At 37.9% G+C, this 26,880-nt stretch overlaps 3 protein-coding genes across 4 annotated transcripts in view; 2 read left to right on the top strand and 1 right to left on the bottom strand.

Annotated features, from left to right (window-relative positions):
• The window catches only part of LOC112047076 (oxysterol-binding protein-related protein 9), an 80,302-nt gene extending 65,281 nt beyond the window's left edge, over positions 1-15,021 (top strand). Inside the window, exons 10-16 of the mRNA XM_024083994.2 lie at positions 3,434-3,540; positions 4,428-4,513; positions 5,167-5,347; positions 6,002-6,261; positions 6,908-7,130; positions 8,025-8,252; positions 8,892-15,021. Coding sequence (XP_023939762.1) covers positions 3,434-3,540; positions 4,428-4,513; positions 5,167-5,347; positions 6,002-6,261; positions 6,908-7,130; positions 8,025-8,252; positions 8,892-8,996 — 1,190 coding nt within the window. The 3' untranslated portion in view covers positions 8,997-15,021. The remainder of the gene's footprint in view (positions 1-3,433; positions 3,541-4,427; positions 4,514-5,166; positions 5,348-6,001; positions 6,262-6,907; positions 7,131-8,024; positions 8,253-8,891) is intronic.
• Positions 15,022-15,168: 147 nt separating this feature from the next.
• LOC112047052 (L-dopachrome tautomerase yellow-f2-like) lies at positions 15,169-26,501 on the bottom strand. 2 transcript variants are annotated; one of them, XM_052887910.1, is made up of 8 exons: positions 25,886-26,501; positions 24,838-25,041; positions 23,891-24,012; positions 22,825-23,054; positions 21,644-21,755; positions 17,040-17,120; positions 16,274-16,384; positions 15,169-15,871 (listed from the first exon to the last, which is right to left on the bottom strand). In XM_052887910.1, exons 1-8 carry the CDS (start codon positions 25,923-25,925, stop codon positions 15,650-15,652), a joined length of 1,122 nt encoding a protein of 373 aa, XP_052743870.1. In that variant the 5' UTR covers positions 25,926-26,501; the 3' UTR covers positions 15,169-15,649. The 2 variants fall into 2 exon arrangements, with proteins under 2 accessions (XP_052743870.1, XP_023939732.2); XM_024083964.2 differs by having other exon boundaries at positions 26,000-26,497.
• On the top strand, positions 17,317-21,381 carry LOC112047053 (uncharacterized). Its single transcript, XM_024083965.2, has 2 exons — positions 17,317-17,799; positions 18,704-21,381. The coding sequence occupies exons 1-2, from the start codon at positions 17,628-17,630 to the stop codon at positions 19,324-19,326; spliced, it is 795 nt and encodes a 264-aa protein (XP_023939733.1). The 5' UTR covers positions 17,317-17,627; the 3' UTR covers positions 19,327-21,381.
• Positions 26,502-26,880: the final 379 nt, after the last annotated feature.

Genomic DNA, 26,880 nt, shown 5'->3' with positions numbered 1-26,880 from the left:
AGCCTTTGGCCTCCGTGGCGCAGTGGACTTACAAGTCCATGGTTGATCCCCGGCTGGGCCGATCGAGGTTTTTTTTTATTTAGTCCAGGTCTAACTTATGGGAGGCTTCGGCCGTGGCTAGTTATCCTACCGCCAATGTAGCGTTCCGTTATGTGTAGAAACCGAAATGGATGTGGATTTTCATCCTATTCCTAACAAGTTAGTCAGCTAAAACAAAGCACAAATAAACTGTTCCACTTTATTATACTTTGTGGCAGATATAGTAATTAATAATGCTATACAACAATATAAAAATGTCTTAAATACCTACTAGGTACAGAGTATATTAAAGGTATGACTACTTAAGTAAGTAAAGCTTTATTTTATTGATTGATGGTAGGAAACAAAAATTCATTTATTTCCTTCTAGCCTCTAAGGCAATCGGCAAAATGATTTATTAAATCTTAGGGGAAATCAGAAATTGAACGCGGACTAAATCTCAGACGATTATTTGGTTTTTAACCGCGACGAGGCGTGGATATGTTACTGTTAAATTGTAAAATACGTTAGTTTATAATCTCACTAGTAATATTGTAGCCAGCATATTGTGAACTGAAAATACTAATTACAATTTAACATGTTATTTTTCGGTATATTATAATCTATCGGAAGTGAAACCGTTAAATTGTCAATCAGGATCACATATGACGGTAGATTAAAATATCACGAGTGAGATTACGTATTTTAGAATCTAACGGTGACAGGTACAACACATTATAGAAGCTTAAACTGAGTACACCTCGGGAATTAGGGATCTTAACTCGACAGTATAAGCGAGTTCGTCTCTATCTCTCTCTGAGATATGATACAGTGTTAGACAAAGACAGATAGATAGAGAGGATTCAAGACTGTCGAATTACAAACATCGTTACAGATAAGCGCTACCGATCCGAGGTGTATTACGCCTGGTAGATCCTATCCTACTAATATTACAAACGCGAAAGTTTGTATGGATGTTTGTTACTCTTTATCGCCGCTACTGCTGAAGCGATTTGGTTGAAATTTGGAATGGAAATAGATTTTACTCTGGATTAACACATAGGCTTCTTTTCATTCGCGGGTGTCTGCTAGTGGGATATATAGGCGTGAATTCATATGATTTTTTTTATGGCGTGAAATGCTGACGTTTATTAATATATCCGGGTAGAAATGTTAGTCAAATTCTAATTAATAATTCAAAAAACACACAACCACATTCCTGTAACATAAGTTCTACTATGTGAAGCAACACAATAAGTGACTCGTGAGTCACAGTGAGTCAGAGGCGGCTGCAGGAGCGGCGCGTGACGGGAATAAAGTGGTTCCTTACATCGGCTGATGGCTCGGGATGTTGCATCACGATTATATACCTACCTAACCATTGCGGTTGCGACTTGCGCCACTAAATTACACATGGCCCGAGAGCTGGCGAATATTTTTGGGTAGGTAGGTACAGTCCGATGTAATCTTTATCTTCTTGGAAATTTTGACGGCCTCCGTGGCGCAGTGGTGTGCGCGGTGAATTTAAATGACAGAGGTCCTGGGTTCGATCCCCAGCTGGGCCGATTGAGGTTTTCTTAATCGGTCCAGGTCTGGCTGGTTGGAGGCTTTGGCCGTTGCTAATTACCACCCTATCGACAAAGACGTACCAAAAGGGGTGTGGATTTTCATCCCCCTCTTAAAAAATTAGCCCGCTTCCATCTTAGATTGCATCATCACTTACCATCTGGTGAGATTGTAGTCAAGGGCTAACTTGTGGTCCGAGAGCTGGCGAACACTTTTGGGCAGGTTAGGTAGGTACAGTCCGATGTAATCTTTATCGTCTTTGAAATTAGCTGTAGCTGCGTGTAGTGACAACCAAGCTAGTAGTAAAAAAGTGCCAAAATCAAGATGCGTTAGGCGACGGCGGCTGTGGAAGAGGGGCACGCGCGGAGTGATGAACTGCCTAACACAGAATTGAAGACCTGGCTTTTTTTTCTACAAGTTAGCGCTTGACTACAATCTCACCTGACGATAAGTGAAGATGCAATCTAAGATGTAAGCGGGCTAACTTGTTAGTAGTAGGACGAAATCCACAGTCCTTTCGGTTTCTACACGACATCGTACCGGAACGCTAAATCGCTTCGCGGTACGTCTTTGTCGCTTGTACGGTAGGGTGGCAACTAGCCACGACCGAAGCCTCCCAACAGGCTGGGTAGCAGTGTATTTTTTTTTTTTGCAAAAAATACCCTGACCTATTAACCTGAGTTTTTATTGACTATTAAATTGAATAAGACAAAAAATCAATAACTTTTAACTTCTTTTTGCAAAATGGTTTTGCAAGCATCTGGTGAAGTAAAAGATCCGAATAATTAATGATTTTCATTCTCCAAAAAATTAAATCTGTAAAATTTTCAGATTGCCTCAAGGCAATTGTTTTGCAATAAAAAACCCTATTCCTCAACCAGGTCTCTAGTACTCTATTAGAATAGTATAGGAGATGCACAATACAAGTTTTCATCTTGCCTCAAATACCTACCCAAAAATGTTCGCCAGCTCTCGGATTATCTACTACTTTACGTTTACTGACGCGGTGACGTCATAGGTACACAAGACCGCCGCCGCCCCAGCGAGCAGGGTGAAGTTATGTGTTTGCATTGCACCGTAATGGGTGTCGGAAGCGGGATAGCAATCTTTACATGACTCTATTTAGGCGCGGTATTTTTGGACGAGCCCATTTCTTTTGTTTTTTTCATTGTTTGATATTCTTGGTTTTAAATAACAGAATTTACTGTGAATAATTAATTAAGTCAGAAAGACTATATTTATTACTGCATACTTTCAGTAGATAGTTTCGCATTGGATGTAACAGAATGGTGTACACACAAGAATTTCTGTAAACATGTTACTTTTAGTACCTAGTATTAGTAGGTACTTCTATTTTCTGTTTATTAGGGTTCCAAACGTACACGCGTACAAAAACGGAACCCTTATAAGATGTTGTTGTTGTTGTTGTTGTTCGTTTTCTTCGAATCTTCTTAACCAATTAAGTTGAATTTAGATTATTCAGAACACATATCAATTCCTGTGACCCAAACGCAAAGGTGTAACGTGAATATTTAATTTCGTAACTGCAATAAATAATAAATAAAAGACATGGCTGCTTTTTGTCAATCATTGATCGCGTTGCCACTTTTCACAGAGTTTATCAGAGAGAGGTTTATCACAGAGGACAACCGAAAATACCACCCATTATTATTATTACAGTATCGGTCACAATCACAAGTCCGGGGATCTGCTCAGGTTTTTCTCTCTGCAATACGATGTACCCGGCACCCGCACGGTGAATCCATAGATTACTAAGATTGCCCAATGTTCATATTAAACTTCTGTAAATTAATGCCTGCTTCTATTTAATATGAATGTTTGTTCGCAGCTCTTTACGAAGACGACTCTGACAGCGACCTGGGCTCGATGGAGAACCACGGCTCGGTCGTCACACACCTACTCTCACAAGTTAAAATCGGAATGGATCTCACAAAGGTATCATCATATTCATCACTAGCTGACGCCGCGCGGTTTAACCCGCGTGGTTCCCGTTCCCGTAGGAATATGGGGATAATATATAGCCTTCCTCGATAAATGGGCTATCTAACACTAAAAGAATTTTTCAAATCGGACCAATAATTCCTGAGATTGGCGCGTTTAATCAAACAAACAAACAAACTCTTCAGCTTTATAATATTAGTATAGATTATCAGCTGATGAACGTCTGTCTACTGCTAGAGATAGGCCCCCAGTAAGTACCTCCTCCTAAAACCACAGCTCCTAATATCCAGCAGTTTTCCTTTTATGTCTACAGTCCTTTGTGAGGGTTGGACCAAAACTGCACTTTCCGGTGGTGGTCATTCCAGCACCTTAGGACCCCAACATTCATTGACTCTTCAGACTATATGCCCTGCCCATTACCACTTGAGCTTTCGTCGAGCTATGTGACATTGGTTCATGTAGAGATAATCCGAGTATATTTCGCTACTTCGTTCGAGTGCCTCTATGCCTTTTTAGGCCCATAGGTACAAAGCTCAAACTTCATGTATTTTTGAAATTTTTCCAAACGTCAAAAACGCTGTCGCCCGTTTTGTGACGTCACGATGTTACTTGATGTCAATAGCGCTATTTTTTTTCAATCTAGTAGAACACCACAAGATGTCATGAAATAGACACTACATTATTATATTTGGACAAATCACTGGATTTTGCACCAAACACGCCTTAATTCAAATACTTAAAAGCCCGCTGAATGTCTCACGACAGATTGCAGGAATAATGAGAGACTAAATAAATAAATAAAAAAAAATCTAGTAGAATGATAATGAATAATCTAAGGCCCTTTTTGAAGTGTCAACTGACCTATTCCTGTCTGTTTGCAGGTGGTGTTGCCCACGTTTATCCTGGAGAGGCGGTCACTGCTCGAGATGTACGCGGACTCCTTCGCTCACCCCGACCAATTTATTAAGTGAGTTTACTATTGCTTCACAATCTCCAAAATAGTATATGCCCATATCTTTGAAATATGCTTTCCAAATGTAAATCCTATTCTAGGTACGACATTAGTCTAAGAACTGGGGATCATACATTAGAACCTTTTGGATTTGTGTCCGGACTCTTAAATGTGGAAAAATAATTCTTCTTTTTTTTTAACCGTCAAACGTCTACGTATATAGTATATTTTTATTGGCATAATATGAGAAATGATATCCCCATTTGCCAGACAATTGGCTTCATGGCAACCCTTCGCTAGAGACCCTTGAAGTTTCAAATAAAATAGTGTTTTTCAAAGAGTTCCTGTGAAGCTAAGTGACTGGCGACTGGGAATATAATTTCTCATATTATGCCGAGGAAAACATGAAAAAATTGCGCTTTATACTTAGACGGTTGTCTTAATTCTTAAAACCTCTAAAAGCCACCACTGTCCAAATTCCATAATTAGCTACCATACTTACGGTAGGAGCATGAGCTGACAAAATTTCAGCTTGTATAAAATGACGAAGGTCTGGGGTTGACGGGCTCTTAGTCTATAATGGATCTTCCAGTTGACTTTGATCCATTATTATTATTTATGGGGCATCCTGTATGTACAATATTTGATAATATACTCTCACATTGCAGGATAGTAGACCAGCCGACCCCCCGCGAGCGCATGGTGCAGGTGATCCGCTGGTACCTGAGCTCGTACCACGCGGGCCGCAAGTCGCAGGTCGCCAAGAAACCGTACAACCCCATACTGGGCGAGGTGTTCCGATGCCACTGGGACCAAGAGGGGGAGTCGGTAGAAAACAACACATGCAAGGTATTATTTCTTAGTACATTAGTTACAGCTTGGCAAGTTCGTTCGTAACGCTCCCGATGGTCCGCGCGGGCCGAGGGGCGTGTAGCGATGAATGAAAAACCCACGACTAATGCACCTCACTTTCCCGCACGCACGATTTCACACCCGCGCAGTCTTTCCCTCCGTCGCCCGCATATCATGGGAGTGTCAACGATTTTATTTGGCTGTTGACTGTGGAAACCCTAATTATTTCATACGGACATAATGGATTTATGTGGGTATTTTTTAAGTAACACTTCGTGTTTGTTGTTTATAACCACCAGTAGATGGCGTTCTTAGAAAACTCTGACACGGTCCTTTTTTGTACACTTCAATGACCTGTTGTGATGCAGTTATGCCTGAGCCTCACAGATGGCGCTTTGTTTTTTATTTTTGAAAGTAGTTATACTTCAGTCATGTGGTCTAAAGGACACTTGTTTATATATTTGTAATCGATTTAGACATTGTAAAACGATGATAATTGTGAGTGACTTCGGTCTAAATCTTTATTAAGGATTTAGACCGAAGTCAATCACAATTAAGATTCCTTCTTAGATTGTTAAAGAATCCTTAACAATCTAAGAAGGCATCCGTGCCTATTTGGGGTCTATAATGAGTAGTTGTCGTTGACTCCAGCAAGAGGTGGGCGACGGGCCGGTGCCGTGGTGCTCGCCCGACCAGCTGTCGTTCGTGGCGGAGCAAGTGTCGCACCACCCGCCCATCTCCGCCTTCTACGCGGAGCACGTGAACAAGCGCATACAGTTCGACGCGTGGGTGTGGACCAAGAGCAAGTTCCTGGGCCTGTCCATCGGCGTGCACAACATCGGGCGCGGGCTCGTGACGCTGCTGGACCTGGGCGAGGAGTACTCGCTCACCTTTCCCAACGGATACGGCAGGTGGGACACTATAGTGGGGCTGTAACTGGGCGTCTACAAGGCGTACATCTGCTCGGGCCCCAAAACGCTGCAGACTGTATCGAGCTCTCTAAAACTAGCCTATTTATACCGGCGACAAAACAACAGAAGATTCTCGAAATGTCAATAAAAAGGTCCAATGCCAGCGAGAAAATAATTCCACGAAATTGTCGATAACAAATAAGAAAGAAGGTTTAACAAGCTTTTATAAACAACTCTATAGGTTAACATCGCCGAGCAATTTTGGCGAAGGATCGTGATGTTTGGAAGTCCCTAACAAAATGCCTATGTCCTGCAGTGGACGTCAAATTATAATTAGGTCCCCTCTAACAATACAATAGGCACACACATCTTTTTCGACGGCCTCTGAGTCAAATTTCAGAGGTCCTGGGTTCGATACCCAGGTGGGATTGGTGGGAGCCTTCGGCATTGGCTAGTAACCACCCTACTGGCAAATAGCGTCCCGGTACGATGTCGTGTAAAAACCGAAAGAGGTGTAGATCCGCTTCCATCTTAGATTGCATCATCACTTAAAATCAGGTGTAATTTTAGTCAAAGGCTAATTTGTAAAGAATCAAAAAAATAAATACATTTGACTATTTGCAACATGAAAATTTTATTCCATCAGGTCAATACTAACAGTTCCGTGGATAGAACTGGGAGGAGCGGTTGTGATAGAGTGCGTACAGACAGGGCACAAGGCCAACGTGGAGTTCCTCACGAAGCCCTTCTACGGCGGCAAGAAGCACCGCGTGACGTGCGAGATATACGCCGGCACCGACAAGAAGCCGTACTACACCGCGCAGGGGGAGTGGAACACTAGGATGGAAGGGAGGTGGACTGAATCTGGGGTAAGTAGATGGTTATTCAAGGATAATTGCATTAAGTAATTTTATTCTATAGCTTGGCAAATTCGTTCGAAACACTCCCGATGGGGTGTATCCCACTATTTCCATGGAAATACAAAATAGAAAAAGTGGAACAAGCGTTTTTTTCCAAATTGTTTCCCACTATTTCTATTGCGGGAAAAAAACGCTAGTACAGTCTATTCTCTAACATGAGGCAACAAACAGAGCCACTCGAGACTAATGAAGCTTCCTCAGGTCACCATTTATGCTTTGACACAGGATTTGATAAAAGCACTGGTAAATAATAACCACCATGAAAAAAAAAACATCTGACCTGTCACCGTTAGCCGAAAAGAAACGGCAGTAAAACCTTATTCTACCTAATCTTTTTCAAAAGGTTCTGGGCTCTGGCTGTTGACGTAAATTATAAGTTATTGTTTTTGTTTATCAACATGTGACATAAATCATTCGTCGTCGAACCGCTTTAAATGTTGTGTGATGGTTTTATCTAAAGAGAAAATAAATAGTTTCTATGTACACGCGTTTTTTTGTCGCCGCGTTTTTAACGGCGCCCACATTAGAAATATTGGGACTCTCTGTCCCAGTATTTTTATAAATACGAATTCAAAATAGAAATAGTGAGACCCACCCCTCGCGATGCAGTTACGCCAGAGGTGCGCAAATCAAATTCTAATCAATGTAGTCACGCCAGAGGTACACAAATTAAAATGTAATCAGTGTAGTCAAGCCAGAGGTACGCAAAGCAAAACATAGGGATATATCTAGTTGCGTCAGAGCCCAGAGATGTGATACTGATCATACATTGTGAAACTGTTAACTGTGTCTTAAATGATGATGACGTAGTTAGTTATGAACATGTATTATGAACGTGCGCAGCGCAGCGAAGTTCTATTCGACGTGTCGTCCATGCGGCCGCGGCGCAAGCGCGTGGCGCCGATTTCGCGGCAGGGCGGCAACGAGTCGCGGCGCGTGTGGCGGCACGTGACCGCCGGCCTGCGCGCCGCCGACACGGACGCCGCCACCAGCGCCAAGCGCCGCCTCGAGCAGACGCAGCGCGACGCTGCCAAGAAGCGTGTGGACACCGGCGACCGGTGGATCACGCAGGTGAGCGAGCCCGTAGTAACTGACGTCTGCCGTTAATACATTAAAGGTCGTTGGATTGGGGATAAGCCCAAGGGGCAAGTTATAAGGTGTGATGTGACGGGTAGCAGCGACAGTCATTGTATCATTATTTTGTGGTAGAGGAAACGCCTCGAGCAGGTCACACGACTTGTAACCTTGAGACCTTCCGACTAGCCAAAACACTCACCTTCCCTGCCCGACATGTTCTTCATGCACACACATTAAACAGTTTCTGTATCTGTAATCGAGGAACTTGTAACAAAGGGTCATCTAGGCCTTGTTAGACCCGCTTGTACGAAGCCCTACTTATTTGTGTGTGGACTGAGCCACTGTAACAGTAAACAGTGGACAATAAAGTTAGGTAAGATACAAGCTTTCAGGACTCGTTGATCAGTGGACTCGACTGACTCGAGTGACCATGACTGACTCGTCTCACACACCCGGAAGAATCAGTTCCGAGGTTGAAACCTTTTTCTGTGGTATCAGACCTGCTGTTAATACAGTCAAAAATTTTGTATAAATTCCTGAATTGCCTCGGTCAGGTATGGGACCTATAATGTCCATGTTAACTTGCTAAATCTCTTGGAATGGTAACAACTAACCAGAGCTTGTCCATTACAGCTCTTCAGTCCGAAGGGCGAGGAGGGCTGGGAGTACAACATGCCGCTCAGCAAACGCTCGGATGCGGCGCACGCTGCGTGCAAGTCGGCAGACGAGACCAGATAATGGCCGCGCTAGTTCGTATGGACTCTATGTGCCGGGACATGGCGTTATGATTGATAACTTGCGACAGATTTATTATCATATTATGTAATGACAAATCGACTATTGCAAATAAATTTTGTGTAGACCATCTATTCAGTTTCTCAATAATAGTATTATACGCCGTTATTGAAATTGGGAAAATCTTAGCATTCCATCGATTCACCGTAGGGATGCCGGGTCTATATTTTTTATTCTCTTTGAATTGGTGTACAAATGTACTTTAATTTAATTTGTTACGGAGAGAAAAAACGGAGTATAGTCTTGACGGAGGAATTTGAAGGGAAAGCTTAACTATTTGTTTCTATCATTAACGGGTTGTATTTGAAGAATTCTTTTGTATTCGATATATTTTGGATACGATGGAAGAGTGGGCGATGACATTTATACGAAATAGTCTGTCTACTTTTAGAAGTCCGTTAAGCTTCAGGCCTCGTGGTAAGAAGTACAGACAAGCGTTTGTCAGTAATTGACAGAAAGCGTGTATTCAAACACTGGTATAGGCAATCTATACCGGGGAGGTCTGTTTGGATGTATAGGCGAGTCATGAAAACATAAAACAAGCATATTCCCAAGTACTCAAAAACAGCTCCGATATTGATGATTTTTTTTAATATCATGTTCTTAAAACAAATTTAACAAAAAAGATCATCAAAATCGGAGCTGTTCTTGAGGATTTCGTGGGGAAATGCTTTATCATTTTTATGTGTTATTACTGCAATCGAACTTAAATTTATAGTGTACGATTAATTTTGCTCTATTGTTTGAATATTCTAATAATAATTTTTAGTGACATCGAAAATATTCCATAGCATAACGGAGAAATCTAACATCGATTGACAGCCATTTTCCTGTATGACATGCCTTTGTCCAGTCTACCTTTTATATATAGGCATCTTCTAGGCAAACGCTCTGACTTACCTTATATGACTTACCGTTGCTTTCGACCAGGAATGATTGTAGTCAAGCGAATGTCTACTAAGCATTAAAAATATTATATCTGTTTCCTCAGCTTTAACAGGTGCATATCTAATTGAAATGAAACAAAATTAAATTTTATTTTGCTCCACATTTTGCTAGGTATACGTGACAAAATACGAATGTGTAAGGATATTCTGGGGACTGGAGATTGCACTGAGTAAAAAACCTGCGTTGAAATTGAATTGTTACAAAGTTTTCTCAGCTTTGGGTGTTGCTGGAAAATAGTGCAAACCCATTAACAAACAAGAAAACGAAAAAACAAACCAATCACAAGTCTTCAAAAAATCACGTAAAGCTCAGTCTACGAACTTTACTTGGTGCTCGTTGGGCACTTACAAATGGCATAAAACGTTATAGCAAACTGTTTTTGTTAAAGCATTTCATTATTAAAGTAAGTATCAAGTTATTTTAGATACTTATGAGTAAATTTTCGGGTGATGAGGGTAGGCCAGGGTCGGGCATTCCCTTTTCTTGATTTTTATTTGGTGGTCTACTAAAGACTATTGACATTTTTTACGGATACTTTTGCGTAATGGCGATAACTAAAGGCGTAAACTTTAAATTTAAAGTATGAGGATACTGTACTCAAATCGGAAAAGGTTTCTAGAATCGTATGTAATAGTATTTCTTGTAGCGTAGCCACATTTTTATTATAATTTGTAACATATTCCACGCTCTATTGACAATTCATTTTACATATTATTAAGAGATCGACGAAAGATGAAAAATGTATATTTATTTTTTGACATTGTTTTATTTAAACTAATTTGGTATTCTAATGGTTTTATTTTAATTTAATTTATATTATTGTGGATAAATGCAATTTTTTGCACGCCTATTTGTGTAACATCATTGAAATGTAATGCCATATTTGCATCACATTTTGGCACTGAGCATATTGTATACAGCATCGGTTAATGCTAATAAGATCAGCGTCTGAATGATCCCCTGGGGGTGCCCCTACAACGTCTATGAATTCTACTGTAAGATGCGTCGTGAAAAAAAAGACAAGAATACGAATTTAGCCTCTATTTGTTTGAGAATTTTCTTTTTTTTATTCTGCCGCTGAGTGATGAATTTAACCTCAAGTTGTTTAAGAATTTGCCACTCAGCGGGTGGCAAATTGGCGGGACCATATACGGTCGTCAGTACTAACACCCCGATTGATTCAGGAATACCTTCGTGAAGGGTCTCCGTGCCAACAGTTTGTGGAGAAAAGCAAACTATTAGCATTGAGACTCTCGCGAACTACGACAGAAAACATAACATATTACATGGAATTCACCATCGGCATCGACGATCGAAGTAATTTTGTTGTTTAATTTTGAAAGAATAGTGGACATGTTTTCTGAACGCACACTTTTTGTTCAATAGAAAACAGTGTCTACCAAACATCCTAATGAGCTGCTATTCGAACAGAGAATTCGCCTGTATCTAGAAGTACGAAGATTAAACTTAAAATCTCTATCATATTGTACAAATTACAATAGTAATGTGGCTATGCTGTACTCTAATCCGTGATTGCTATACATCGTGCTGTAGCTGGGTGTAGGTGACAGTCGCCTGTATGACGTGCATAATACGTACTATTATCGTGAATCGCGGCAAACTTTCAAAAGTAAAATGAACTGTCACCTTGCTACAACGCACGAACTATAAAGTACCTAATTATTGTATCGATATAGACCGCGAGCTCACAATAGCACATTTTAGTAAGGCTGTAAGTTTGTCAAATTATGATCTCCTACTTTAATCGGAAATACGATAATATGATAGCAAATTATAGAGTTATCTGATTCCTTTCAAAGTGGCCACAGTCCTAACTCCATAATAGTGTAATGTACCTGTGTTACGAGTACGAGCAAGTTTCTTAAAATGAGGTGTGTCTAAACTTAACCTCTTATTTTGAAGTCGATTAATATTAATGGTCTAAGATCCAGCATTAGAAACATATACCCTCATCTGTTATTAATTAGTGATGAGAAATGAATGATAGATAATATTCAATGTTACATTGCAAATAAATTGCCTACTTAAATTGCGACCCGATTTTTCATACAAAATCTTGGAAACCATAAACTAGATCAAAGGCGACATGATGCAGTTAAATTAAGCCTAAAATAGCTTTCATTTGACATATTAGACGACTAAATAACTGATGAGGGTATATAAATATCATTATTCAGCTGTTTATATCTGGCAACCCCACAGTTGCAGTGTTACACCTTTACATTTTCAATTCTTTTTGGTAAACTCTTTTAAGTAGTGTACGATATTTTTTAATTAACCAATGGGGGGAGTAGATTAAATAAATTTAATAAAATAATTAACCATGTTACTATCTGGCCGCATTTTTAATAGGCAACCTATTTGTGTAAATGTGAATATTGTCTATAATTTACATCTTATCGTAAATATCTTTAACAAAAATAAATAACAGATGAGAGGATATATTTCTTATGTCGGATCTCATACTATGATAATATGGGGTAAACCTGTATCCAGCGGTTGCAAGTCTTAATATAACTATCGTGTAACGATTTATACATAAATTCGTTTATAAATAAATAGATAATTTAACCAGTATATCTTAATTCAATAATTATGGCCTATCAGATATATTTAGAGCAATAAATGTAAATATAGATTCCTAAATCTCTCTTGCTTTAAATTTTAAGAACTGGTGAAGTTATTTATTAATAAGATTTTAACGCGTATTTACATACAGTAAATAAATGTTTTTACTTTATTTTGACTAATAATGAATAGCTTTACGGTTAAGGGATCGGTTAAAAATCCGAAGATATTAGATTTGATTCAAACCTGTTGGACTATTTTCGCTTACTTGGAAAAGAAACAAGAACATGTCAAGCTCATTATCAATCTTAAATTTTTGATTTTATAGAAAATGCGTAAAATTATTTGTTATTTTATGTAAATACGCGTTTAGACATATCTATAAAGTGGTCATGCCAGTGCGTGTGTGGTTTCGTTCACATAAAAACGAAAATATATCTCTGTCATGCTTATGAACTTGGACACGTGAGAAAAAGAGACCTAAACTATATGCAGTACAGTGCTATGACAGGTCTTGCATTTATATTTTATTGATAGACAAAACATAAGCTCACGTTTACTAACTTTCAACCAACTGACCAATCAGATCCAATCAATTTAAACGAGCCTCGTGATTGGTCAGGACGCAGAATGCAACCGCCCACGCTCTGCTACTGCCATTATATATAAATCCCTATATCCATCGACGGGATGGTAAGTTAAGTAAAACTACAAAACGATACGAAAAGCTGTTATAATAATTGTAATATAATAAATATCTCTATAAAAATCAAAGTAAAATATTTTTTACATTAAAAAAATAAAAATTATGAATTAAACAAGGCAAAAAGATTTGCGCAATTACCAAAAATTTCTACACTGCCTTATAAAATAAAATTGCACCATTACGAGTATTAATAAACTACTGGTATATGATAATTGCAATCAATTCTATGGACTACTTTTTTGTATATTAAAAATGTACATAATTTACTTTCTTGATTTTTTTTTCTTAAATGATACCATATATTTTTTTAATGAGTATAAGATATTTTAGAATTTAAACTATTGTGAGTGTTATTCATATTAATTGATTATGATACACGGCTAAAACTCACGTGATATTAGGTCGGAGTATGCCCGACTTCGCAGTTTGGATCGTGCCGCGATGCAAGAACCAGCTCATGACTAAGGGCCCCGAATTGGTTCGAAACTAGTCGGGCATACTCCGACCTAATATCACGTGAGTTTTAGCCGTGTATTCAATTAATATGAGTATAAGATAGTTTTCTTTCCTCTTTTTCCTTTGACTGTTCATATCTCAAGATTGACCAATAGTATTGATTGCAACTGTCAATAATTAAAGATCTTTTGAATACCCGTCCTAGCTGTAGACTAAACCGACAAAATTAAAAGATACCTCTATCCTTTTCTACGAAAACACAAGAAAAAGGATAGCTCTAATTTTATATAAGTTATTTTAGTTTAATAATGTACATACTCGTACTTGGCGAATAAGCACCAATTCATATCATAAGTACATTTACAATTTGTTACATAGAGTATAGGAAATCTAGAAAAAATCGTATAAGATTTGTAAAAGTATTACATGACTCGAGATTTTGTAACCATCGGTAGGGAGCAACCCAACAAGCTTAACTTAGTGCATCGACCCCCTCTTGGAGTGGCTCAGGAACTCAAAAGGCTTTTCTCCTCAACTATAAGTTTTACATTAAAGTTTATTTGACAATAAATGTAGATGACATTCTCATCTACAATTAATGTCATTAAGGTACTATCGAACGACTTTAAATACGTAAGGTAGGTGACGCTGAAGTTACTTGAAATGTGTTCTCAAGTTAAGCTTGTTGGGTTGCTCCCTACCGATGGTTAAAAATTCTCGAGTCATGTAATTCTTGTAATCATATTTCCTAGATTTCTTGTACTATTAATGTATATCGCTTATAGCTCTACAGCTAAGCCGGGTCTACCAATACCCCAGCATACCTAAGAAGCAAGTCAAGAGATAGGTCACACAAAAATCTCTGGTCATCTCTTGGAGTGCTTCTTAAACTGCGGGCCACGATTTGTCGTATAAGCGGATTCATGGAAGCGGTTTGACGAAGTCGTGGCCCACCGTTTTGGTGAACCATCAAGATGTTTTACGCTTACAAGCCAACTTCGTGGCCTCGGGGGCTGAAAAATAATAATCCACCTGTTTACTGTTCTAAAGAAAATTTACATAGAATAATTCACGTTATTTGGTTCGCGAGAGACATTTCCATAGAAAAGACTGACATAATGCGAACGAATTGATTGAGAAAAAAAAAAGACGTGGTGAAAACAACACTTGAAAATTATAATTATATTCAATCACATAGACTTATTTAATTAATTGAATTACATAGATATAGCTACCATGTTGTATATTTAAATAAAAATTTAAATTATTCTTTGTTTTTTATTTAAGTATTTACGATTTTTTTTAGTTTCAACGTAAGAAATAAATATGTTTTAATAAATTATTTAGTGATGGGGACGGTATCTATCTATTTCTCTGTATAAAATTTAATGTTTATTTGTGTGCTTGTCTCAAAACTCACTTTTTTTAGAATTTAGACTGTACAGTGGTAAGTAATTGATGATTGAACAATAATACCTATTTGTTATTTTTTTACGTGCGCTTGCTCTTTATGAATTTAGGAACAGAGGGCGCTCAAGACGTTTTACTGAATGATGTTAAAGTCTGGCTAATGAAAGTAGATACTGAAAACGCCCGCCAAATTTAAAAAAATCATTTAATAAAATTAAAAAAACATACGTTTTCATAAATTTGTTTAAATTATATTTTTGTTTGTGAATATAAAGTATTAAACTCAGTTATTCCAATATTTGCACTTTAATCTTCAGAATTTACTCCGATGGTTTTTCAATTTGTTGTTTATTTTTGGTTTTAATGACTTTAATTTATATTCTTTGAGATTTGGATTTAACTATATCCACACATAAAATATATTTTTCTTAACTCTACCCTCCATAAAACGCATGCGGTAAACGCTATAAAATTTTTCTATAGCTCCCTACTGTGTTTTATTTTGATTTAATTTCCTTTTATTTGTCTTCGGTTTCATAAAACTCAAAGCCTTTTCTATTCTAGAAAGCTTTTCGCACGGCGTGTCTCGTATGACAGCTTCTACAGGTGCTGATAGTATTCTGAAATTCACTTGAGAGAAATCCATAGACTCGTAGAGGAAACGTGATTGTCTATTGCTTATTATCCAGAGGTTACCGTCATGGTCCACCTTTAAAAATAATTAGAATCTACATTATTATTTACGATTATGTACTTGCAGGAAATTTAGAAAAAAGCCGATCAGTGTATTAATCATAAGCGGCTAAAGTTTCTGTTTGTCACAGATAGCTTATTGGTTGCTTACGTACTTGTAACTGTAATACCCTATGGGTCTAAATTGTACGTCCACGTATTAAGTATTAATTGTCCACGTATACGGAGGGTAGGAGTAGGGGTATAGAAGAAGTATTTGCTTGTTTTAAGTCAAAGCGAAGCTTGATGAGGTCTGCTAGTTAAGAAATAACGACATTTCAGCTTTATTTCTTTAATAAGTGTTACTTCAGCAGTCAGATATTGCCTCCTCTTGTCAGACATTACAGATCTACCGAAAATGGGCAAGTATTTCACCTACCTTGATATCGCTTGGAAATTCCAGTACATTGCAGTCGCTAATGATGAGGGGCACATTCTCCTCTGTTAAGGGTTTGTCCATATTCCAACAGCTTACGCCGTTTTTGCTTAACTGTGAGAATTTAGACCAACGTTAATTTAGCATTTGATTTTATTCCCGATACTAATATGACTTTTTTCTTTTTTTTTTATTCTTTACAAGTTAGCCCTCGACTACAATCTCACCTAATGGTAAGTGATGATGCAGTCTAAGATGGAAACGGGCTAACTTGTTAGGAGGAGGATGAAAATCCACACCCCTTCCGGTTTCTACACGGCATCGTACCGGAACGCTAAATCGCTTGGCGGTACGTCTTTGCCGGTAGGGTGTTAACTAGCCACGGCCGAAGCCTCCCACCAGCCAAAACTGCACAGTTTACAAAACGAAACCTTTGGATCCGATACTTGGCCGCTAAATGAACCTCATACGAAGGATCAGAGCCACTCAGTCGTTAATGGAGTAAGCTACGCTCAAGAGTTATTTGCGTGACTGAATCGAAAATGAGATCCGCAGCCGCAGAACTACCAAAAATACCGAGATAGCTGATCGAGAAGTAGCAAAGGCCAGAAACTGCATTTGCAACCTCGTCACTAGACTAGGACTAGGTAGACTAACGAAAATAGTCTTTGGATACAAATGGCTCTTAACCATGGTGCTCTGAAGTTCATCATATAGGCTCTTATTCTGTAGTAGAAGTCCTTCAGCTGATGTGAAGATCTTGATTTACCTGTGTGTAAAATAGTACGTTGGTATTTGGGTCCAAATCACACGCAGTCGCCTGTGACTTGTCGCCTCTTTCGCCGACAACCTAATAAATGAAAAAAAATATATAGTACCTAATATTTGAGATTTTTTATTAATCTTAAAAAAGTTAGAACCTAAAGCTGTAATATGAAAAATTATTGTCGATTAATGTCAACTGTCATTGTCAGTAAACTCTCCTCTATGTCTATGCTAATTGGTACCTTTTTAACATTTTTGTCGTCTGTGTCTGCCTCTGCCAGCTGTCTACTGTCTATGGTATAAACATTTTGACATTCAAAAAGTTTATAAAATTACAAATACAAAAACTACCTGAGTACCTGCTTAAATAAAGACCTAAAAATAATCAGTGATGAGTGACTATTAAATAAATAGTAAAAAAGAGATTGCATGAAAATTGTGTGAGAAATAACATTTGCACTATTCACTTATTGGTTTTGAGTTTATAGACGTTCTCTAAAGAAATAGATGTAGTACGTGGTTGTACTTTTTAACGATTATATTTTTTAATCAGAGAAGTTTTGGGTAAACATACAGATATTGAATCTTCAATATGTTTGACACAGAAAGATTTATTTCTGAAGTTCATATGCGGGAATGCATTTGGAATTCTAATTTAAATGAATATGGCGACCGAATACTCCGAAGGAGGGCATGGGAAGAGATAGGCTCTGTTATTTATCAAGATTGGGAGGTGTTTGGAGGCAAAACGAAAAACGAGACCGGTGAGTGATTTTTTACTTAAAATATGCATTTTAAGATATTTTGTCTGTAATTAAGAGATAACCGAGAAATACTTCCTTTGGTTTTAGTTTTTTTTCTCATTAGTGAGTGATAGAAGTGGGAAGAAAGTTACATAGCAATAAAAGTGATTGTTGAAAAGTCTTCAACAGTTCTTATAAACCTCCACCCATGTCACAAGGCCCAGGTATTGGATTTTTTTCATCTGCCTCAAGATTACGTACCCCAATGTAAATTCATGGGGTTAAAGAAAATTCTCATATAGTAATTGTTTTCAATTTCAGCCCAAAAAACAAATATTAACAACTATACAGGGTGGTCCGGAGTATTTTCCATAACTTCAAGGTGTTGATGAGTCCACTTAAAGGAGCGGAACTGCATAACTAACATAATATATTTTTAATATATATATATAATAACTAACATAATATATTTTTAATATATATATAATAACATAATATATTTTTAACTGAAATATATATTTTTTCATGTTTTCTCGTAAAACTCAGCTATGTAATAATTATAAGGATGCATATAAGGGACACATTTGAAGATCTATTTACAAAAGAAATATTATTTACCCTGAAAATATTAATTTTAGAACACATGTTTCTTGAGCATTTTTAGTTAATTTTCAGTAAAGAATATAAACGCAGAATTATGAGAAATAATCCCCAGCAACCTGTATATAGCATGGTTTCCGTGCCTTTAAGAATACATGAAGAAAATATAGCTTATAGCACTCGGGATAGTGTAGCTTCCCAACATTGAAATAATTTTTTAAATTGGTTTAGTACTTTCAGAACATATGAAATGCAAACAAACATACAATCAGATCTCTCCTCTTTATAATATTATTATAGATTAACTATTTTCCATTATTTTTAGTACAAGAACTGCAAAAGAAGTGGAAACATCTCCGAGACTACTTCATCAGAGAGAAAAATAAAAAGAATTCCAAGAGTGAGGGTGTCACCACGAGGAAAAGGAAAAGACCTTTTCTAGAGATGCTAGAGTTTTTAACACTATCAAAAGATTCTGGAAACACAACATCAAACATGCAACCAACATCACCTTCACAAAACAGTAATAATTCAGGTAATACCACAAACGAAGAAATTTGTGAAAGTTTCAATACAGATATCTCATTGTACATGGATAACTCATTGCACACAGATGACTCATTGCGTATGGATAACTTATTGGGTACTTCGAAAAAATCAAAGACATCAAAATCAAAAAAATTGACACAATTTCAGAAAAGTTTGTTGAAATCCATTAAGAAACAAGAGCAAATCAATATGAATCCACATATGAACTTCTTCTTGACACTCTTACCAGAAATGCAGGCAATGTCTGAGAGTCAGGTATTTGAATTTAAATTTGAGATAATGAGGTTATTACAAAGAGTGAAATACACTAATGGATTAGTAGACGGATCAGGACCGTCATCTAGTTCAATGGTTCCCAAACTTGATTGGGCTCTGAACCACCTAACAAAAACAGACTAAGTCCAGACCCACCAGTAGACCATATTAAAAGGGGGCATAAAATATTGGTAATGCTGAGATTGCCTAGTATTTTTGGTCAGGGAAAAAATACTCTCTATGTGGATGAACTTTGATTTTCTTTCAAAACACCTTTTTTTGAATTGTGATTGAATTGTCATCATCACAGACAACAATAAATAAGTATTGTTATTGAATAACTTTAGTAATAGTAAGTCTGTGGCCATCTGCCCAAACATTCGGGTTATGCATCATGGCTCACTCAATTCTCGCTCGCAACCCACTTCTGGGTTGTGAACTCCTATATTCTAGTTAATAAGTATTAGGTAATATTTATTTGTATTATTCTACTTGACTTGACCTGGATGGTTTGTATAGAACAGCCTATACTACAGCTTTTCTTGATGAGTACTACCAACAAACAAGTTAGAAATGAAGGTAGGAAACACATGTCATTTCATAACTTATTTATTTTAAATTAATTATAGTTTGTTTATAAAATGTTATATAATATATTAACCATATCTTATTGTTTTAAGCTTATTAATCAAAATTATTTTCATTAATTTAAGATCAAGTTAATTATAAATATTATTAGGTTTGAAATGACTAGTGATTTATACCCTCATTTTAAATTTGTTTGTTGGTAAACAGTACTCATCAAGAAAGACTGTATTATAGTTTCTTAGCTCTAATTAGTACCTGGATAAGTGAGCCTTGTGTGGTATATTTTTTAATGTTTTCTAGCTAGATCAATTAGTTGCCCTAAAATCCCTTGAATATTAAATATAATGCAAACTGTTGGAGCCTTTTCTGAGATTCTGATTATATACATAGAATATTATAAAGAATTGATTGTTTAAAAATATAGGTTGCTATACACAGACATAAATATGATTAAGAGAAATATGATTAAGAGTAGGGTGAATCTCCACAAATAGTATGGGATTATTTTGTAGATATTGAATGCATTACAAGGGAGTAAAAGAATAGGCTACTCGTCTGCTGTACAAAACTAAGAAGATTTTTTGGCATATAGGCAGTTTAGATGCCTAGAAACTCTAATCACATTTTTCTTTGTGAAAAATCTCGTAATTGTAATATTTTTATAAAACAAAATTGTATTTTTATCACGTGACCGCAAACGCCAATCATAAACTGTGACGTCATTCGCTACAAGACATCGTTTTGTGATTGGCGCTTGAGGTGACGTGATATATCACATCGCTGCAAACGCCAATAACACTATTATCTCTATGAATGTCGTCACTTGCTAATGTGTTATGTTTCGGCGGCAAAAATTTACCGTAGATATTTTTTCATTTATATAATTTTTTTTACTGGTTATTATTGACGGGACAAAATAAAATATATCTTATAATACTTAGATTAAATACTGTTTACAAAAGTACCCTATTTCGCCGCATTTGGATCATGCCACGTTGCAAGACCAGCTCATTACTAAGGCCCCCGTATGAGTTCAAATAAAGTCGGACATACTACCTTATATCACGTGAGTTTTAGTCGTGTTTCATAATCAATTAATATTGTTAACATTATTAAAATTTCTTTTAGTTTTACTTCCTGTGTGAAGCTGATCTAATGGCCTCCAAGTATTATAACATTAAGTGTAGTAACCTCGACTAAGTAAATGTTTTTTTACACATTGCTTAAACTTATGCATAACTGTCTTAGGGACCTTGTTATAGAAGAGTATTTAAGAGATACATTATGTTAGACAAACATAGACATTTATCGGGTGAAGCATCTGTAAGTAATCACAGTTCACACAGTGTAATGTGTATGAATATGTGTACCTACCCCCAAATTTACATTTTGTAAGTTCTATTAAATTATTAATTATCATGTTTAAATAATATGCTTTAGTAGTTAGATTAGAATTATTTAGTTATGTAGCAAGACATGACTTATAAATGTATTGTGAAATTATTCTACTACATATAGAATTTAACTTTTGTTTAGAAAATAAATTATGTAGATTATAAACATGACATGAATTTTAATGGATTTACTTAGATTAAATTAGTTTTAAACATTTATGGCATAGTAGTTTTATTTACCCAATTAAAACAATCATTTGACGACCCAAATAATCCATAACTGAACTTAGTTATCCTTACAAAAAACTGAGATATAATCTTCTATATCTATACTTATAATAATGAATAGATAAAAAGACCTTCACAAACAACGCATATAGATTTTGAAAAATTTGAATTATTTTTCTGAGACCCCCACTGTATTCACCACAGGCCTGGTTAAAGTGACGCCTTCACCTGTTAGTATGAAAAAGACTTACTTCAACTCCAGTGAATATGTCCTCCTGAGGAACATGTTTGTCTCTCAGCAATTTTGTGGACATGCGGAACTGCTTCGTGCTTGACGTGGGGTGGAAGTACAGGTCAGGGAAACTGGAATCGGTATTTTAAAATTGGTAGGTAATTAGGATTCCGTCACACACCAAAGTGAATGTCTGACTCATTGGTATTGGTTAGCCTAGGTGATTTCAGTCCTCATTAGGTCCTACCTGAGTCGGGCTCTGAAATTGACAGCCTCCGTGGACCCAGGACCAAGATGGAGGTCCTGGGTTCGATTCCCGGCTGGGCTGATTGAGGTTTCTTAATTGGTCCAGGTCTGGTTGGAGGGAGGATTCGGACGTGGCTAGTTACCACCGGCAAAGACGTACTGCTAAGCGATTTAACGTTCCGGTACGATGTCGTGTAAAAACCGAAAGGGGTGTGGAATTTCATCCTCCGCCTAACAAGTTAGCCCGCTTCCATCTTAGATTGCATCATCACTTACCATCAGGTGAGATTGTGGACAAGGGCTAACTTGCTAGCTAAAAAGGTTAGCTTATGCTCTTACTATAGGTAAGTACCTAGTCAATTGTGGAGTTTGTACCGGATGGCTTTAGTAAGTAGGAGTTTTCAAAGGTCAATTGAGATTGTGAAAACCAAATCCTTAATTTTGCAAGTTCACAACGAATTTTTTATATTTCCCACGAAATACTATGAGTAGATGACTGACGTCTCCAGTCGCCAGACCCTTAGCTTCGTGTCAGCCCTTACCTAGAGACCCAAAAAGTTTGATCTTTACTGGTGTTTTTCCACGGAGTTTTTGGGACTAGGTTTAGTTTAGATTATAAGGTTGTGTTGGCTGTGTTCGTGGCGTTACCCAATCTGTGGTTCCAGCTGAAAATCAGCGCTACGTATCCTAATTCAAATGATCACGTAGCATTGTGCTGAGCTGGGGCCATTTTCTGGATTATGCATCGCAGGGTATTGTCCTGGATGACCTGGTGTACTCGAGATATTGTGATGTGTGCCACATAATTTCGAAATAAACGCATTTTTCTTTCCTTTCTTTCTTTTTTTTTAGGTCCTAACTCCATAATTGGCTAACGTCTATGACTTTCGTAGGTGTTCTTTTTATACCTGTTTATGCCTATAATATATAGATGACTTTAAAATGTCTACTAACCCAGAGGTCTTCTTTGAGGGTGAAAGAACAGCGGAAGAGACCCCGTCGCTCCAGTAGAACTCCACTCCCCCGACCTTGTAGACCCCCGCGTGGGGGTCGAAATGGAAGTAGTGGCTCTCCACGCGCCACGCCTCGTCTCGCGCCAGGTTGTACACTAGTATGGCGTTCGACCCCATATCAGGAATGTACGCGTAGGCGTTATTACACCCCTTGCAAGCTGTATCCACCACCTGGGTATTTGTTTGTGGGGAATGTTAATTTTGTTTTGTTAATCTTTTATTAAATCTGTAGAGAGGTCAATTCTGTACATGAAATATATTTCCAAAATAACTATCAGGGTTGATTAGTGATTAGTGATCGATACTGATGCCAAAAATGCAATCAGTAAAATTTTTGTCTGTCTGTCTGTATGTTCGTTATAGAAAGAAAAACTACTCGACAGATTTTAACGAAACTTATTATATTCATACTCCTGGGCAGGTTATAGTATAATTTTTACCACGCTACGATCAATAGAAGCAGAGCAGTGAAGGGAAATGTTGGGAAAACGGAAGAAGTTACTCCATTTTTTAGGCTTCCGTCGCGTGTGCAGCCTTAATGGGTAGGGTACCTACCGTAGGGGTGAGATTGTAGTCAAGGGCTAACTTGTAAAAAAAAAGAAATACCCTATGAAACTGCTTCGTTAGTTCAATTAGCCTATGTAACTTGTGATCACGAGGTCCTGGGTTCTTCCGAGTCTTGGAGCTTTTCTTTCTGAGCCGCCCGCGCGCCGGTCCCTATCATTATTATCACTAATTAATTAATATCCGTAAGCCGTGATAGCCAAGTGGTCCGGGGCATGCACCTCCAACTTTTCAGTTGTGTGCATTTTATGAAATTAAATATCAAGTGTCTCAAACGGTAAAGGAAAAACATCATCAGAAAATCTGCATACCAGAGAATTTTCTCCATTCTCTATGTGCGTGGTGGACTATTGACCTAACTACTCTTATTTCTGATAGGAGACTCGTGCTCAGGGTTGATAATGTTGATGATGAGTGCTAGACTATTGTAGCTGTAGTCTCACAATGCTGGTCAACACAGAGGAGTCCCGCAACAAATCGTCATCGATGACGTAGCGCCGCAGTAGTGTGTCTGTCTTGAGGTCGAACACCAGTATGGCGGGCGCCGTCACTTGGCGAAGGTCTCCTGTGAAGACGGATAAGTATAGGTACCGGCAAGTGGAACCTATTTTGGTTGTCTCTTGTTTCTTTTTTTTTTCGTGTTGAGTAAGTGCCGACAGCTCCATGTGGGAGCACTACGGCGTCACCGGGGGGTTTGGACGAGCGCAATAGCATCATCTGATGAGACCCGAAGGCTGAAATAAAGATAGAGTACTGAACGACTCTCTGAGGGCGTCTCCTATGAGACTCGGACCTCGGCTTAGAGGGCCATTCGAGGGTGTAATCGTGACCTGAGCGAATCAGTCCGGACGCCCCCGAAATCAAGAGTTAGAAAACCCAAGACAACTGTTACACACCCGTTGTAACAGTTGTCTGTTGTCTGTGTTGGTACAATAACTACCACCACCACCATGCCTCGGAGAGCATGTATCATTCACATCATTCATTATCATTGACGCATCGCTTGACGGTCTTTGCTGGTAGAGTGGTAACTAGCCACGGCCTAAGCCTCTTAACTGTCAGACCAATTTAGAAAATCTTAATCGACCCAGCCGGAGAACGAACCCAGGCCCATACTGCGCCACAGAGGCCGTCAAAAGAAAAATTATGTACTCGTAGATATTAAGTAATCTATACTAATAATATAAAACTGAAGAGTTTGTTTGGTTGAACGCGCTAATCTACGGAACTACTGGTCCGATTTGAAAAATTCTTTCAGTGTTAAATAGCCCATTTATCGACGAAGGCTATAGGCTATAAATTATCCCTGTATTCATATAGGAACGGGAATCACGCGGGTGAAACCACATGGCGTCAGCTAGTCTATTATATTGATATGCTTCGTTATTACGAGTCATATCAGCGACGCCATTGTCCACGACCCACAGCCGGTCGCAGCGGTCGACGTGCGGTCTGAAGGCGGACACCACGGTGCTGTTGGCGCTCACGCAGCACGCCGCGTCCGACACGAACGCCTCGCCCCAGCTCGGGTACGGACGCAGCGGTTGGGACTGACTCCCATTCACGTACACGTAGTTCAGTGACGTTGGTATTCCTGGAACACGGACACGTAGTTTGGTGACGTTAGTATTGTAGGCAGGGGTGTAACTACCGCTGTATCTGCCGTATCAATGTTAGGGCGGCCCCCTAAGTGAGGCCCCCTAAGGTAAGTAAAAAAATCTTGATAATTCTACTTTAATAATTAAATCATTACTTTATCAAAAAAAGTTTGCGTTATCACGTTTTACGACATTTTTTATTCATTTTTAACTAGCGGACGCCCGCGACTTCGTCCGCGTGAAACTCGATGTAAACTTTTAACTACCCCTACCCTACGTTGAATTTTTTCCTGAATTTTCTTTGCTATAAACCTCACGGAGCCCGTGACCTTTTCAACGAATGCAAAACCGTGGAAATCGGTTCGTGCGTTCTGGAGTTATAGCGTCAGGAAGGAAAACCCGACTTTTTTTATATAAAAAGTATCCTATGTCCTTCTCCTGGCTCTAAACTTCAGCTAAATCCCTGCCAAATTTCAGCTAAATCGGTTCAGCCGTTCTTGAGTTATAAGTGGAGTACCTACAAGTTAAGATGGACAAGTTAAGATCGTTGAGCATACAGCCTGAGTTTTATGATATTTTTTGAAGACTTATGATTGGTTTGTTTGTTCGTTTTCTTGTTTGTTACGCGTGTTGGTAACAGAAAAAAAATAATACAAAAAAAAATACAGCTTCAAATGTTACTTCGCCGTTTTGGTACACCGGCGAACATTTTGCCCTAGAAGAGTTATAAAAAAAGCATTTTTCTTCAAGAAACTAGTTAGAATAAGCCAATTATTTAACCAGATCCTTATTTATAGGTACATCATATATATCATCTTAAACTTTTATACGGGGGTATACCTGGGTTCCTTGGGCCGACGTTGTATGAGCCGGTGGACATTCTTTAACCCAATATAATATTCTTTGCCTACCGTCTACTTTTATCAACTTTTGTACTTTAATTTTAAAGTTAACCTTTTTTCCATCTCGGTATTGTGATGAACAATTTATCTCTCCATCTTGCAATCCCTGTCGGCATGTTATTTTCGGGAATGTACGCTTTAGATTTTAATGCTGCCTCCCGAGCATTGCCTTCCCATGCGAAATCTATGGTTTTCCATTGGAATTTAGGCGGTAGTAAACATTGCGAATCCTGTATCATTAAAAACACAAACAGACAAATTATTGATAATTTCATTGTAGGTACTTTTTGATTTACATTAGAAATTAATGGTTCATTTAAAGGTTTTGTTTTGGTTATTACTATTTCAAATTTAGTGCTCGGAAATTTGACTGACACACTTGTCAGTTGGGTTAGAGTCAATTGTGTCCAATTATCTATGATTATGTCCATGGTTGGAGCAAATTCTTTAATTGTCAGCATAGAGGAATTAGAAAATGGAGATGCATCGCACACAATTTCACGAACAAAATTGTCTGCCGTTTTTTGAGGGGGACGAGGTAGTTAAACTCACACATCGAAAATATTTAACACCATTAAAAATATTCTGTGTCCATACACTACACACAACAATAAATTTGACTAGCAATACGCACACGCGTAATTTTTACACAAACTAACAAACACATTGCTTAGACTATCCACAGATTAAATACATAGAATATGCGATTACTGATCGATGTTTGGCTGTTTCGTCAAAAGAATCGATTCTTTGTATAAATTGTTTTTATTACAAATTTGTGAAAATTAAGGTTTAAATACTTTCAAATGAAACGTTACTCCATCTTTTACTAAACTACAAGTTTTGACCGTTTTTTATGCCATTATGTATATGTGCCATATGCCACCTAAAAGAAACCGGCATTTTTAGGTAGCTCTTTACACGACGAAAACG

Source organism: Bicyclus anynana, chromosome 20, assembly GCF_947172395.1.
Source record: "Bicyclus anynana chromosome 20, ilBicAnyn1.1, whole genome shotgun sequence".
NCBI classification, from domain to species: Eukaryota; Metazoa; Arthropoda; class Insecta; order Lepidoptera; family Nymphalidae; genus Bicyclus; species Bicyclus anynana.
Note: the sequence above shows the minus strand (reverse complement) of the source record. Positions and strands in the feature narration are given on the sequence as shown.

Coding starts and splice junctions, on each gene's coding strand:
- LOC112047052 (XM_024083964.2), bottom strand. CDS start 26,408: ATGCTGACAATTAAAGAATTTGCTCCAACCATGGACATAATCATAGAT. Junction 21,756..22,824: donor CCCTCAAAGAAGACCTCTGG/GTTAGTAGACAT, acceptor TACCGATTCCAG/TTTCCCTGACCTGTACTTCC. Junction 17,121..21,643: donor ACATATTCACTGGAGTTGAA/GTAAGTCTTTTT, acceptor TTCATTTATTAG/GTTGTCGGCGAAAGAGGCGA.
- LOC112047053 (XM_024083965.2), top strand. CDS start 17,628: ATGTTTGACACAGAAAGATTTATTTCTGAAGTTCATATGCGGGAATGC. Junction 17,800..18,703: donor CAAAACGAAAAACGAGACCG/GTGAGTGATTTT, acceptor CATTATTTTTAG/TACAAGAACTGCAAAAGAAG.